The sequence below is a fragment of the Podarcis melisellensis genome (assembly GCF_964234715.1).
Source record: "Podarcis melisellensis genome assembly, chromosome: 5".
Taxonomy (NCBI): domain Eukaryota; kingdom Metazoa; phylum Chordata; class Lepidosauria; order Squamata; family Lacertidae; genus Podarcis; species Podarcis melisellensis.
Window position 1 is genome coordinate 57,446,264 of NC_138537.1, and position 15,481 is coordinate 57,461,744.

Genomic DNA, 15,481 nt, shown 5'->3' on the forward strand with positions numbered 1-15,481 from the left:
AGAATTTCAGCTGTTTGTTGTGTGCATAAACTGCCTTCCTTTTCCTTCCTTCCTTCCTTCCTTCCTTCCTTCCTTCCTTCCTTCCTTCCTTCCGTGTGTTTCATATTCAGATCACAAAAAAGACTTTAAAAACAAACTCTATCTTCTGCAAAACATTTTAGATGGTAGTGCTTTTAAAAAAAAAAAAAATCTACCTTATTTTCACGGCATACTCCTGGAGTGATAAAATTGCTAGATGGAGAGCATACATTTTCTTCCCTTAAAGATTGTTTCATAAATAATGAAACATAAATGCCTGAAGTTTCAAGGCTCCAAATTGCCGGGGGAGGAATCAGAATTCAAGGAAATAAGATAAGACCAAAAGATGCTATCACTTATTCATCGTTAGCATGGTGAAAGGGAATCCCCTAATTATTGCTCCCACCCCTTACATTTGTGAAAGACAAATTAAGATGGATAGTGGTGGGTTGTCAAGTTCTTTCAAGTCAAATTGACTTACGCTATGACTACAAGTCTCATAAGTTGCCACCTTGGTTAAACCAGATTTAAAATAAAAATAGATCTCTGATCACAGTGTATTTTAAGTATTTCCTTGCAGCTGATATAAATGAACAGAAAAAAGAGCTGTCCTTACAATCAACTCAATTCAAAGGTGAGCATGTAACAGGTATGTTTGTTTCTCTCCCCTCCCTTTTTCTTTCACTACCTTTTCGGGCTCCAGCCCTGTACTTTATGCAGCTCTGACTGTACTTTATGTTAGCAGATTTTTTTGTGTGGTTTATTTGGACAGGATTATATTGTTTTATTCTTAAATATTTAATGTGGGTTTTTTTGTATATATTTTTCTGCTTCTATGTGTGGAAAGAGACCGTGAAAGAGGTCTCAGCTCTAAAAGAAAAAGCGATTCTGGCTGTGAAGCACTCAGAGGCTGCTTGGTTGATTAATCCTCTGCCTTTTAACAAATTAGGCAACAAATTTAACAAAGTTAGTTCATTTGCATGTTACTAGAACTTCAGTACAGATAATTTTTGAGAAACACTTTATAATTCAATATAGACTATATAATTCAATATAGGCTGAAGTTAATTACCTGCCCTTCACCACAGGGTCCCGGGGCAGGTCACAAAAATGTAAAATACAACATTAGAAGCATTTTAAAACAAATTACAATCACAACTGCAGTGGATCCGAAAAATATGTATCTCAAAAGTCAAAGGAAAGAGGCGTGTCTTCAGAGGAAAGCTGTAAAATGAAGATGCCAGATGCACCTCTGTGGAGGGAAATCCACAATTTAGGGCTGCCACAGAGAATGTGCTCTCCTGGGCCTACCACACCCTGTGCTTCTGAGGGTGGTGGAACTATCACGAGGTTCCCCTCTGCTGAACTTGAGAGGGTCCGCAGGGAAGGAGGCAGTTTTTCAGACATACAGTGGTACCTCGGGTTAAGTACTTAATTCGTTCCAGAGGTCTGTTCTTAACCTGAAACTGTTCTTAACCTGAAGCACCACTTTAGCTAATGGGGCCTCCTGCTGCCGCTGCGCCGCAGGAGCACGTTTCTGTTCTCATCCTGAAGCAAAGTTCTTAACCTGAGGTACTATTTCTGGGTTAGCGGAGTCTGTAACCTGAAGCGTATGTAACCCGAGGTACCACTGTATAGCAATACTGTTTGCATAAGGAAGAGTCATCTTAAATAGTTTCTTTTTAAATTCCCTATAATTTATTATGCCAAATTAAAAATAGCTTCACATTTACCCTTAACTCATATGCTATCAATTAATATTCCCCCTCAATGATTCAAACTGTGCTCCATAGATTAATCCAGTGTTTCCCAACCTTGTGCCTCCAGCTGTTTTTGAACTACAACTCCCATCATCCCTGACTAGCAAGACCAGTGGCAAGGGATGATGGGAACTGTAGTCCAAAAACAGCTGGAGGCACAAGGTTGGGAAACACTGGATTAATCAACCAAACGCTAGCTGATTAATCAACTGATTTAATCTTGCAGTACTAAAAAGATCATTTCCCATGATACAAATTCCTCAGCTTGTTAGCCCCAAGTTGAACTGCTTGTTGGGAAGACCATGGCATTTACCAAGCAAGGTGAACATAGGTAGGAAAAGTCCAATAAAGACGTCACTTGTAATACAGTCATGGGTCATGGCTATTGTGTGTGTTAATGGTGCCGTGACTCTGATGTCCAATAATGACTCAGCAGATGAAGGGCCAATGAAATCAGGAGGAGATCCAGTAGCACAGCCCACAGAGGTCTAGAGGCCACCACTGAGCTTGATACCGCAACCAGGAACCTTGTGAACCTGATGCCATCAAACCAAGATTCCCATTGACTGCAGCTCCCATGTCAGATCTCACTAAGGGGCTGCATCCTTGCTGCAAAGGACCTCATGTGCCACTGAGTCAGCAGGCAGAGAAGTGATAGAATGGCATCTTGATGCCAGGGGCCTGTCCCTTTAAGAATCTCCAGTAAGAGGGTGCATTGCAGCCTGGGAGAGATAGTCAGTCCAGGGGCCAAGTAAGAGCTCAGTCAACCACCAGCTCTAGGCAAGGCAAGTTGCCTCTTCTCTGGGATTTGTCCAGGGTTCTGAAAAGCCTTGTTTTCTCAGTCTAGGCCAGGCATAGGCAAACTCTGGCCCTCCAGATGTTTGGGACTACAGTTCCCACCATCCCTGACCACTGGTCCTATTAGCTAGGGATGATGGGAATTGTAGTCCCAGACATCTGGAGGGCCGGAGTTTGCCTATGCCTGGTCTAGGTCTTGGCCAGCTAATTTGTTACACTTCCTATACCAGTTAATCCCTTTCACTTGCTACCTGTTAGGGAAGCTAAGGGGAAATGTGAGTGCCTGCAGGCCAAGTTGGAAATGAGCCCATTACGTGAAACAGTAAGATGGGTTTACTGCCCGCATGGCGTGCAAGTTAAGGCCTGGTTCCGCAACATGCAATTTCCAAACCTTTGTGTCCATGTGTCAATCTGTCGATCTTCACTTAAATCAGGATGGGAATCCTCAGGCTTGGGGTCTGAATGTGGCCCTCCAGGCTGCACTACATGGCCCTCAGGACATGCCCCCCCTCACCAGGATGGTTCTCTCACCAGCCCTGTCCTGCACCCTCCTCAAGTGCTTTTGCCTGGCTGGAATGTGTCCTGATAAAGGCCTCTTGCTTGTCTGGATAGAGAATGTGTTTGTGGTGTTTTGCAAGCGGAAACCTCCAGCTTTTGTTTGGCTGCAAAAGATAGGCCACATCTGTTGCTCTACCACTCTTGGCTTGGGCACAGGCCACCACCAGCATGTGATCCCTGGAAGCTCCCCCACAAAGTAATATGGGTCTTGGGCTGGAAAACATTCCCCACCCCATCTTAAACCAAATGGTTTTTTTCTTTTTTAAAAAACAACCTAGAATAGCTGTCATCAGCCAATACATCATTACTATTTGACATGACTGCACACAGTCACTTGACGTGTCATTGCTATTTTGCATGACGATAACGCAGATTTCTATTCCACAAGCAGCTTGATCCTTAAAGTAAAAACTGATAGCATGTGTGACAGGGATGTCATCTGAAGTATTTTTGAGCTCAAAAAATAAGCAAGTAAAATATGTAAACAAGCAGTGACTAGTTGCTTCACTGGAAATGGTACAAGTTGCCCACGATCACTGATTAATCTGCTGCTCTCTCTGTCACGGTTTGTCTGACATTGTCACAGATAACTAAGGTCACGTATCGTTAGTCTGGAAAGGACCAACTTTCTGCTCTTCAGCATCTCTGTTGGGTTCCTTGCTTGTTTCAAGGGGCTGCCTTTACCTGTAGCCTAAAGGAGACGTCATAAAATCATACTAGCACCTTTCCTTGTAGTGCTCTTAAGGGAAATTGATTTGATTGGGTGAAAGGGCATGGGGGGGGAGAGAAGGGTTAATTCCCTTCCCCTACTATGATCCATTGCTTGGAAGTAAAGAAAAAAGCATTGGGAGACCCAGTCAAAGATGTTCTGTGTCACGAATAAAGGTAAAGGTAAAGGTACCCCTGCCCGTACGGGCCAGTCTTGACAGACTCTGGGGTTGTGCGCCCATCTCACTTAAGAGGCCAGGGGCCAGCGCTGTCCGGAGACACTTCCGGGTCACGTGGCCAGCGTGACATCGCTGCTCTGGCGAGCCAGAGCCGCACACGGAAACGCCGTTTACCTTCCCGCTGGTAAGCGGTCCCTATTTATCTACTTGCACCCAGAGGTGCTTTCGAACTGCTAGGTTGGCAGGCGCTGGGACCGAGCAGCGGGAGCGCACCCCGCCGCAGGGATTCAAACCGCCGACCTTTCGATCGGCAAGTCCTAGGCGCTGAGGCTTTAACCCACAGCGCCACCTGTGTCACGAATAGTTTGACTCAAATATTTTTCTTCTTTATTTTGATTTAATTAAAATATATTTAAACTGCATTCAGAGAATTCCTGAAATTGAATATAAAATATAATATGGTTCATAAAGCTGTGTTAAAACTTTTTTTAAAAAAAATGATTGAAAGGGACACAAACAATGCCATGGAATTTCTAGTATAATGCATCGTGAAGGATTGCAGAGTCAAAGCAGAAACATTTTCTAACTTGAGAAACAAAAAAAACCCATAAAGATTTTTTTTAAAAAACAACAAATTCATGCTCAGGTTTATTATAGGCCCTTTATGGCACTCTTTGACGTAGCTGCAATTAGGATATCGTGCAATTCAATGAACCTTCTCCAGTGATTTCTTTAGCTAAACACACAACAGGCATCTGTGCTTTGCTTGAACTTCCATCACAGGCATTGATTGCCTCTTGGTTTCTTTCAAGGAAAATTGGATGGACTGATTTATAAAATTTTGTGGTAGCAGATAACTCACACCTGGCTATACTCAGCTCGGGTAGGTCTTTGAATGCAGTTGACATTCTGGCAAGATATTTCAGCAGTTTGCAGCGCAGAACTACAGAATATGATCACTGTAATTCAACCACCATGGAAATAAGCCCATTTAATTCAATGAGAGTTATTTCCCAAGTACACATTAATGGTTTGGATCACTGGTTGAAGAACTGTAGGACTCATGGGAATCTACCATACATGGAGTCCATTAGTCCATCTTCCTCTGTATTATCTCCAATGACTGGCAGAGGCTCTCCAGGGTTTCAGATATTGGACATTTCCAGTTCTACCTGGGGATTTCAGAGACTGAACACGGTATCTTTTCCATGTGCAACAGATGCACTGCCACTGAGCTACGACCTTTAAAACTGCTATGTGAGTTCATTCTACGTCCTTAAATTTATGTGTTTGGTTCCTAACCCCTCTGATAACACAATGCTCTCACCATACATTTGGCAGCTGTGGCAGATGACATGGTGGAGCAGGCCTGTCCATCTGACCTAGTTGGCCATGCCACTGCTGTTTATTACTAAAAGGAGCAAGGCAACAATGAGATTGGAATAAGGGGTTGGAAGAGATGATCTCCAAGGTCCCTTCCAACTCAATGATTCTATCAGTTCTGACGGTCAGAACAGAGATAATCATACTGTAACAAGTGTACCAATTATAAATTTTATTTATTATTATAAAAAAAAATTGTTATGAAGCAAATGCATGGGTGTACTGTAAAAAAATTTCCTAGGGTAATCTTAGTGAAATACCCATTTTGTGCATAATGCTTATAGAAAAAATCTTCTGCCCATGCAATCCTATGCATTCTTACTCAGAAATAAGTCCTGTTGAGTTACCAGTGGTGCTAAGTAGTAGTAGTAGTAGTAGTAGTAGTAGAAGAAGAAGAAGAAGAAGAAGAATAGTAGTAGTAGTAGTAGTTTGGATTTGATATCCCGCTTTATCGCTACCCTAAGGAGTCTCAAAGCGGCTAACAATCTCCTTTTCCCTTCCTCCCCCACAACAAACACTCTGTGAGGTTTCTCACAGAAATTCCTCGGTAGGTAGGAGTTTTGCAGCTTAGATGAAGACTGAGCAGAAGAACAGGACGTTTGGTTTTGTAAAGGTTCCTTAAGACAATAATCACTTGAACAAACACAAAGAATGCAACAAATTATAAAGCGCTTCATTCTTTTGCCTAGGATAGTATATTACAGTGTGGCAAGAGTGTGTTCTTCTGTAAACCAAAAGGATTGTGCTGCCCTCTAGTGTTCCTTTGCTTAAATAGCTTTTTTAAAAGGTTGAATATTGCAACTCGGTTTGTATAAAGATGGCGAAACCATGATCACAGTGCAAAAAAGGAAATAAAGAAGTACAAGTGGGTTTGATTAAGCCAGATAAGGTATGTCCCACACCCGAGCCTCTTTCAATGCTATTAAATACCGGCCATGTCACCAGGCACTAAATCCTAATGGTAGAGCTCCTGGCAATAAGCTTGCCAGCTTTATTTCCTGGCACTACTAAACAACAGAGTTCAGCAAGGAAGCTTTCCCACCACTAATCTTCATATCAGAAAAAAGCTTTACCTGCTAATTTTCTCCATGTGAGGAGATGTGCTCAAAATGGCACAAGAACCCACAAAGAAGGTGACAACCCAAAGCAGACTTTCTAGAAAGGCTTTTGGTGTTGGAGCAGGTAATAACTTTTTAAAGAGATGTGCAATATCAGACTAGGTGCACAGTCTTACTTCAGTAACATTAGGTTCTGGAAAGTTCTAAAGAGTAGACAAAATTATAGGCTCTGCCCTTCCATTCTGCCCCTGACATTGGTACAGGGTGGTGAGGGGCAAAGGAGAACAGGGTTCCTGCACTTTGAATAGTTGGGGCAGAATTTCAGCAGAACATCAGCGTGGATGGCTTTAAAAGAAGAGTAGACTAATTCATATAGAATAAGACTATCAACTGCTACTAGCCACAGTGGCTATGCCTCTGAATGCCAGTTGTTGGGAACCGCAGGTGGGCAGAGGGCACTTATGTCCTTCTTACGGGCATCCAACAAGCATCCGGTTGGCCATTTAAGAACAGGATGCTGGACTATATATGTGGTCCTGTTATAATGTGTGGGTAGTATGCCTGCCAGCAGGACACTTAGAAAGCCAGGCAATAGTTATCTGTCTCAGGTTGATAGTGGCTCACAAGGCAGAGCAGGATGGGGCAATGATGTCCATCTCGCTTCGCAATGCAGAGGTTGCTGCTGGTAACTGAGAAGGGGATGTAGCAGGGATGTCTGCAACCAGTAGAGCCAATCTGATGTTCCCAGCACTGCACATGCACCATGCCAGCCTCTCCGCTGTCTCACCCCTCTCCTTCTCAGTTTCAGAAGCTAGGTGAGCAATGTCACCCCACTCTGCCCTTCCTAGCATGACTGTCTAAGGCGTATCAACAACTTTTGCACTTTACTCGGTCCCTACAATCCACCAGAAACTTCTGGCCATGGTTTATGTTTATTCAGGTGTTCAAGATAATAAGAATCTTTTATTTAGCATTGGCAGTTCTGTTAACATCTCATCTGTGGCAGTTCTGTTAACATCTCATCTGTGTTTGAAGCAAACTTGCATCTGAGCTCACATTCTGAATGATAGTAATATAGCTGGATCTAGCAGGCTGGAAATGCCAACCTATGCAGGTGAAAATAATGAACGTGAATGTCAAGGAGGCTGGTTTCTTACCAACTTCCTCAGGTAATACAGATGCATGTCTCATGCTCAAGTAAGCAACAACCAATATAAATATCTGTGTGTAAAATTGATCCGATCTTATTTTTTTGTGCTGTAGCATCTGTTGTTTTTTTGTGGGCACCCAGTGAAATAGTTTTACATGCTTCTCTCTTAAGTCGTTTAGATTCCAGTTGGTGATGCGATATATTATTGTAAGACGAAGGTCACTAGAAAATCTCTAGCTAGGAGTGTTCTTTAGCAAATTCAGAAAGGGCACGCAGTGATGCCTGATAAATACAGGCAAATGGTTGCCAAGCAACCACCAGTGTATGCGCTACTCAGAAACAGGATGAAGGGCCTACGTGAGAAGGCACATCCATTATGATGTCAGACATCAGTCCGAAACTTTGTTGCCACACCCCTTGTCCCCCAATTTCTGCCAATTTCAGCATCGGCGCTGATGGCTGGGCCTTTTTCAATCCTGGCAAGAGCTTCTGTCCAGATACTAGGGCTGCTGAATAGTTCAGCTGGACTCTGCAGTTGCAACATGCATCAAGACGGCATTAGCAGCTGATAACGTTTGTCTCTCTGCCATGATATACACACAATGATTAGGTACATGACAACCAATGAATTGCTTGCACACTGGTGTACACATGGTGCAGGAGCAACAATCTGCAGCCTGATCTGCCATCAATTCCTGAAGCCCTTATCATTGTTGCCTTGTCTCCTGGTGGGACAAGAAAGAGACCATTTTTGGCTATAGCTCCTAAATTATTTCTCCCCCCCCCCCCCAAGGAAGGGCTCGCCTGGCTCCTCCCTTGCCTCTTTCAAATGGGCTCTTCAGAACTTTTTTAGATTCATTCTAGGCTGGTCTATTAGGGGAGATGGGGCAGTGCCCCTCCAACCTCGGTCTGCCCTTAGTTAGCTCCTCACATGATTGCCTTCTTCGTTATAAGCAGGCCAGGAGTTGGCACTGCCCGCCAGCTTCGGCTCCGTCGTCTCACTGTTAGCCTTTGCAGAACTCAGCAGTGAGGAGAATTGTGACAAAGCCAGAATGAAGTGATTCTGCCTGTCTGGTTCTGGCACCACTGACCATTGGTCTCCTTGCATTCCACCCTACCACTCCCTACAACATGAGACATTGGTGATAGAGGTCTGTCCATATAGTTTTTATTACAGAGATGTAAGAGTTGAGTGTTATCAGTATAGTTATAGAATACAAACCTTCTTTTTGCATTGTATTTCTTGTGTACCATTTAGAGGCGATTGTGTTTGCATTAGTATATAAATTGCTTAGATTAAATGCAATGAATGAATGAATGAATGGCAGCATTGCACCCCAAATCCCTGGATGTCAGGGCCGGAGTCAGGAATAGGTTAGCAATAAAACAATAAATCACCCGAGGCCAGTGAAGTTAACTCTTTATTCTTGTTTCCTTTATTGTGATCACTCACAATGGTTCCATATAGATGTGAAATGCATGGAGAACATGATGGATGACTGTGGGACAGTCTCTCCAAAGCTATTCTCTGGACTTGGTCCTGGAAGTTTATTTATTTTTTTATTATTATTTATTAAATTTGTATACTGCCCTATACCTGCAGGTTTCAGGGTGGTTACAGCATAAAAACACAATATAAAAACACAAAATTATATGATAAAAACAAAAACCCAATAAAAGGCTACCAGGAGCGACTCCCTTCCCCTCCACACCCCAAACACACACAGTCTTTGCCATCTTCTGGATCCTGTTTCATCCAGCTTGCTAACCTGGATCTGGATCTTCCAGCTACTCCTTCAGGCGGGAGAGCGCAGGGCGCAGGGACTCGGGGCATTTCAAGAACACTTTGTTCATGATTAACACTGCCCTCTTCCTGATGTAAAGCTTCGTCTGAGACATCGGGGTCATGATGTCGTTGGCCAAGTCTCTGGCCAGATCGGGAGTCACAAGGCAGGACAAACCAGTATGCTGGTGCCATACTGGTTGAGGCTAACTCAGGTCCTTTCAGATCTGGTTCGGTCCCTTCATGAAGCACTGTGAGGCTGCCAGGTACCCAATCCTTTTGAAGGTGAATTTTGAGGCTCTCATGACTTCGATGATGTTGAAGGCTGCCCAGCTGATGCTGTAGCCCAGCATTTGCAAGTAGGTGGGCTTGCAGACGGCATTCGTTTTCATGGCAATGTTATTCTGCTTCAGATCCTGCTTGATCTCGTTGACGCGCTGAGAGATGTACCTTGCCTCGTCCTCCTTGTGGTTGCGGATGCCGTGCACCGGGTCCTGGAGGTTCTTGTTGAACATGCGGTCCATACTGCCTTTCACCATCTTCAGCGCCATGGTGGTGGTGGAGGCTGGGAAGAAGAGGCGGAGGCTGTGAGGGGGGAGCGGGGAGCTGCCGGGAAGGCAGTGCTCCGCTCGGAGGAGAGCAGAGCAGAGGCAGGCCCAGGTGGCGGTGAAGGTGCCTCACATGCCTCCTTCCCACCCCTCATGCTCAGTATCTGCTCAGTAACACTGCGGCTCCAGCTTCAAACCCACAGAGCCGACCCAAGAAGATACTGCACTATGCATAACTGAAAGCTGCTGAGAGAAATACTCTAGGCAGCCAGTGTGGTGTAGTGGTTAGAATGTCAGTCTAGGGCCTGGGAGATCACGGTTCAAATCCCCATTCAGTCATGAAGCTCACTGGGTGACCTTGGGCCAGTCACAACCTCTTAATCAGGGGTCAGCAAACTTCTTCAGCAGGGGGCCGGTCCACTGTCCCTCAGAACTTGTGGGGACTGGACTATATTTTGAAGAAGAGGAAGAAAGAACAAATTCCTATGCCCCACAAATAACCAGAGATGCATTTTAAATAAAAGCACACATTCTACACATGTAAAAACACGCTGATTCCTAGACCGTCTGCAGGCTGAATTTAGAAGGCGATTGGGCCAGATCCGGCCCCCGGGCCTTAGTTTGCCTACCCATGGATTAAGGACTCGGCTACATTAGTCAAGAAACTGCATTTTGAATGTGTTATAAAAATGCAACACCAGGTGGCGCCAGGGAGCAAAAAGAAATTACTAAGCAATTTTCCATAGCAATTCCCCCCCCCCCCTTTTCTTATAACGATTTACCGGTAATTTCTGACTTATTTATAGCATTTCCCCCTCCTTTTATGTATGCCTGGTGCTGGCCAGCGAATATAATCTGACCAAGCACCTTTGCAACTAGGCTAATTCTGTCCCACACTTCTGGGTTTGGAAAGGGCTTCTTGAGGAGGGGGTGCTCATGCTCCTGACGTCTCCCAGATACTCAGTCAGTGGAGTCTTAACCTCAAAGTTGTGGGTTCAAGCCCCACATGGGGCAAAAGATTGCTGTATTGCAGGGCGTAGATGACCCTCGTGGTCCCTTCCAACTCTACAGATCTAAGTGTGCAATGATAGTATCCATGTGCGCACACTGTTGACCCTGCGCCTATGATGCCTTCCACTGTTCATTCCCCTCATGGGAGATGCATGTGTTTCCCCTTCCTCAAGCATTCCTTCAGAAGTGACGTGCTGTTTTCACTTCCTCCTTGTAATGTGCAAATCAACCTCCTATTATCATATTTGTTAGGTATGATTAATAGTTATTTTGCTTCATTTGGACGCTAAACGCTTTAAGAGAAGTGAGCGCATCACCATCCCTATTTATGTAACACCTACTTCAGTCTCGCCTGGGGCCCTGAGAATCTGTGGCAATAAATAGCTCATCCTATTATTGTCAAGCTTCCTGTCTTGCTAGTACATCTTACATTCGCTTTAACAGAGGCCATGGCTGATCCTGCATCTGACTTTCTGAGAAGGCTTTTCTCACTTCACACAGCTATACAGTACCGTACCAACCTGGTGAGGGTATAGAATATACTTCTATTATACAAACATCACACAATATTATCCAGTAAAATAAAGAATCATATTCCTGTATTTTTAAAGTTCTTAGTCTAGTACAAGGTTTCTCAAACTTGGGTCTCCAGCTGTTTTTGGACTACAACTCCCATCATTCCTAGCTAGCAGAACCAGTGGTTGAGGATGATGGGAATTGTAGTCCAACAGCAGCTGGAGACCCAAGTTTGGGAAATCCTGGTGCCCTCCAAATATTTTGGATTAAAATTGTCACCAGCCTCGGTTTTTATTTTGCCCTTAAAGGTAAAGGTAAAGGGACCCCTGACCATGAGGTCCAGTCATGACCGACTCTGGGGTTGCAGCGCTCATCTCGCTTTATTGGCCGAGGGAGCCGGTGAACCAGAGCAGCGCACGGAAATGCCGTTTACCTTCCCGCAGGAGCGGTACCTATTTACCTACTTGCACTTTGACGTGCTTTCAAACTGCTAGGTGGGCAGGAGCAGGGACCGAGCAACGGGAGCTCACCCTATCATGGGGATTCGAACTGCCGACCTTCTGATCGGCAAGCCCTAGGCTCTGTGGTTTAACCCACAGTGCCACCCTTGGGCCTTCTAAATTCTGTTTCAGCTTTTAACCCTGCTTTGCTGGTTTTTATTCTCTGCTCTCTGTTTCCTTGGTCTGTTCCTCCAGATCTTTCCTGATGTTGTTTTAATGCTGCATTTTATCTCATTGTCATGTATTATAGAATTGTTATTCTGTTATGCTGTTAGCCCCGCAAAGGACTCTGAGTTGTCATGGGGTGGTCTATAAACGTGCCTATCCATTAACCACTATCTTTTTATTTCCTCCAATTCTTTCTGCATCATATTGAAGACCCCTGTCTGACTTAAGCAGCAGGTCAGATCAGCTCTGTTCAAAGCATAACTTTTGTGGATGGTAAAAGCAGGCTCCTCCTAATCTATTTCTAGCATGTCATAGATTAGAACCTGATGCAAAAAGCTTCAGAAATAAAATCAGTTCTTATTTCTAGAATGTAGGTCAGCTTACAGCAAGATGCAAATGACCATCTTCAGAGTGCAATGCTTCCTGATCCTTGGTCTGCAAAATCATCTCACTTTGGTCACAGGATGTGGAGCCCAAGAAAACAACATCATGGGCTTTCCAGACTGGCTCTCATTCCTGACCAGAGCAGACTACTCCTATAATCACGTAGACGGAGCTGTGCTCAAAACTGACAAGCATGCCTCTTCCTTTTACTAAATTACTCCCTCTGCTCTTCAGATAACATAAGCACTTGATTTTATTTCTGCACTGTATCAAGCTGACACTGCAAGCTTTATATATATTTATATATATATATTCTATTTCACCTAAGGGAAAACTGTCAGTGCTCATTTTCGCTAAAAGGATGAAACTGCCGTATGCAACTCCATTCATTTTTGGAGCAGGCTGGTTTCCAGGGGCCAGACCAATTTCTTTGTGTGATACCAGGCTTGAAGACATTTGGAGGCTTGTCTTGCTGCTTCCGCTTCTCTGGAAAGAGAATAAGCAAACTTACTTTGGAACAAGACAGGATGGCAGTATAGTAGTAGCCCACGAAACTCTCCTAGTTCTGGTCTCTGTTTCGCATAACTATCATAGTGAACTCTGAAAGTACACTGATTTTTTTTTTGTAAATGTCAAGGGCACTTCCTGGCCAAAGGAATGCACACGGCAGAGTGTTAACTCTGTATTGTCAAAGAACACAGTCACTTCTACAGCACTGGAGATCTACACACACCAGTCTAGCATCCAGGCAGCTATTCCCAAGTCTGTGCTCTATGTAGCAGTCACAGCAACCGGGGACCACTCCACCAATTTTATGTCCCTGCACCAAACAGGTGGCATGCAAGCATCTGGAGACTACACCGAAATGGAAGTTGCTTCTACTCTTCCCGCTTCAGTTCTCACCTGGTTCTGGGAAACAGTGGGGAAGCACCCAGCCCTTCACTTGCCTGGCCTTCCTCTTCCTCCACCTCCCTGTCTCTGATTCTCGCATCCTGGCTGGTAAGGTAAAGGTAAAGGGACCCCTGACCATTAGGTCCAGTTGTGGCCGACTCTGGGGTTGCGGCGCTCATCTCGCTTTATTGGCCGAGGGAGCCAGTGTTTGTCCGCAGACAGCTTCCAGGTCATGTGGCCAGCAGGACTAAGCTGCTTCTGGCGAACCAGAGCAGCACACGGAAACGCCGTTTACCTTCCCGCTGGAGCGGTACCTATTTATCTACTTGCACTTTGACGTGCTTTCGAACTGCTAGGTTGGCAGGAGCAGGGTCTGAGCAACAGGAGCTCACTCCGTCGCGGGGATTCGAACCGCGACCTTCTGATCGGCAAGCCCTAGGCTCTGTGGTTTAACCCACAGCGCCACCTGCTTCTCCTGGCTGGTACAGGTCCCCAAAGACTACTTTTCACCTCTCTGGAGTCAGACTCCAGGCTGGCTTCCCCCGGTGCAGATGAAGCTTTGATAGAGGAGGAAGAAAAATGTTGACTTGTCCACCTGCTCCTTTCTCTAGCCATTTCTGAATTGTGAGTCTCTAGACTGAAAGTTGTTCTGGAAGCTGAACATAGATCTCCCCACATTCCTGAAAGACAGGCGGTGTTGGCAGTTCTGATTGCCAACAATGGTTGATTTCGAACAATATACCGTATTTTTCGCTCTATAACACGCACCCGACCATAACACGCACATAGTTTTTAGAGGAGGAAAATCCGTAGGCATGCCACCCGTAGGCATTTCCTCCATAACACGCACAGACATTTTCCCTTACTTTCTAGGAGGAAAAAAGTGAGTGTTATGGTGCAAAAAATACGGTAAATTCTTTTGTTTTCAAAATCTGTCTCCTGCTGGATTCTCTCCCACTTATGCACTTCCTCATCATTCTTGCATGTTATTTAAAGTGGTGCAGAAGAAAACAGAAAAGATGTCCTTGACTCACCTGTCTCTCCTTTGGAAAGATTTGGAAATGCCTTATTAGGCTTTAAACATCTCATGAATAAGTGAGTGGTGGTGGGGAATAAGATTTACAGACAATGAAAAAACTTAGATGTACCATAAAGATGTCAATGATGCCCTTTTAGAATGAATGTGAGTTGCGGATAACAGTAGCCCTGCCTAGGAATCTTCTGACCCGGATTAATGCAAACTGAAACCCTTGCTACTTATGTGACAATGAATGCCAGATGGAGAAGAATTCTGATTGTCAAAATCCACAGAAAAATCCTGTGACCAAAAGGTTTATTGGGATGTCATTGTTTGAGCAAAAAGCACTTGCCCCTTTAAACAAAATAGTGTTTGGACTTTCCATACAGTGGTGCTGTGACCATTCGCAAAACAACCGGCATCCTCCACTCATCCAAATTCATTGCATCAATTCAGCAGACTCTGATGGATGTATTTTAGGGAGAATGTCCAAAAAGTGAACTGTCCCTAATGGACCGTGAGGTTCCTGGTTTCATTTTTGCAACATCTCAGTCTTTGGTTCCTATTATATCTACAAGCTGGCTTGTGTACTGTTGAAGACACAGATTGATTTCACCTTTTAAATTAACTTGACCTTTGCCTGTTCACAGAGGCAGAACATGTGCCATCCTGTGCGATTATGAGTAATGTCCTGCAGTAGCAAATACATGTTTATAAAGTGCTGTGGTTGGCATTCTCTGATATGTATCTTCTCTTTTCGACCCTTGGGAGGCCTTTTGCAATGCGCTTGCAGCAACATTTGGCTCTCTTTACCGTACAATTGCTAAGTGCCTGATGTTTCCTGGTCCCATAAGGTGGTACATATATCATGTAATCTCAGAGAGGGTATACTCAATAATATGGGGATGCTTTGACAAGTGCTTGGTCTCCCAGAAGAATTTTTGTGGTAGGGAAGGAAGGAGGAAGATGTACTTGCAGGTTACGTCAACCAAGCACTTTAGTGAAAAATATTTACTGTACTTCACAAAATGAAGCTGTAAACATTTGCTA

The 15,481-nt window shown here is 44.4% G+C and overlaps 1 protein-coding gene across 3 annotated transcripts in view; it reads left to right on the top strand.

Moving 5' to 3' along the window:
- Nucleotides 1-598: 598 nt before the first annotated feature.
- The window catches only part of PTPRE (protein tyrosine phosphatase receptor type E), a 140,419-nt gene continuing 125,536 nt past the window's right edge, over nucleotides 599-15,481 (top strand). For all 3 annotated transcript variants that reach the window (XM_081912687.1, XM_081912690.1, XM_081912691.1), the window contains exon 1: nucleotides 599-652. In XM_081912687.1, coding sequence (XP_081768813.1) covers nucleotides 608-652 — 45 coding nt within the window. In that variant the 5' untranslated portion in view covers nucleotides 599-607. The remainder of the gene's footprint in view (nucleotides 653-15,481) is intronic.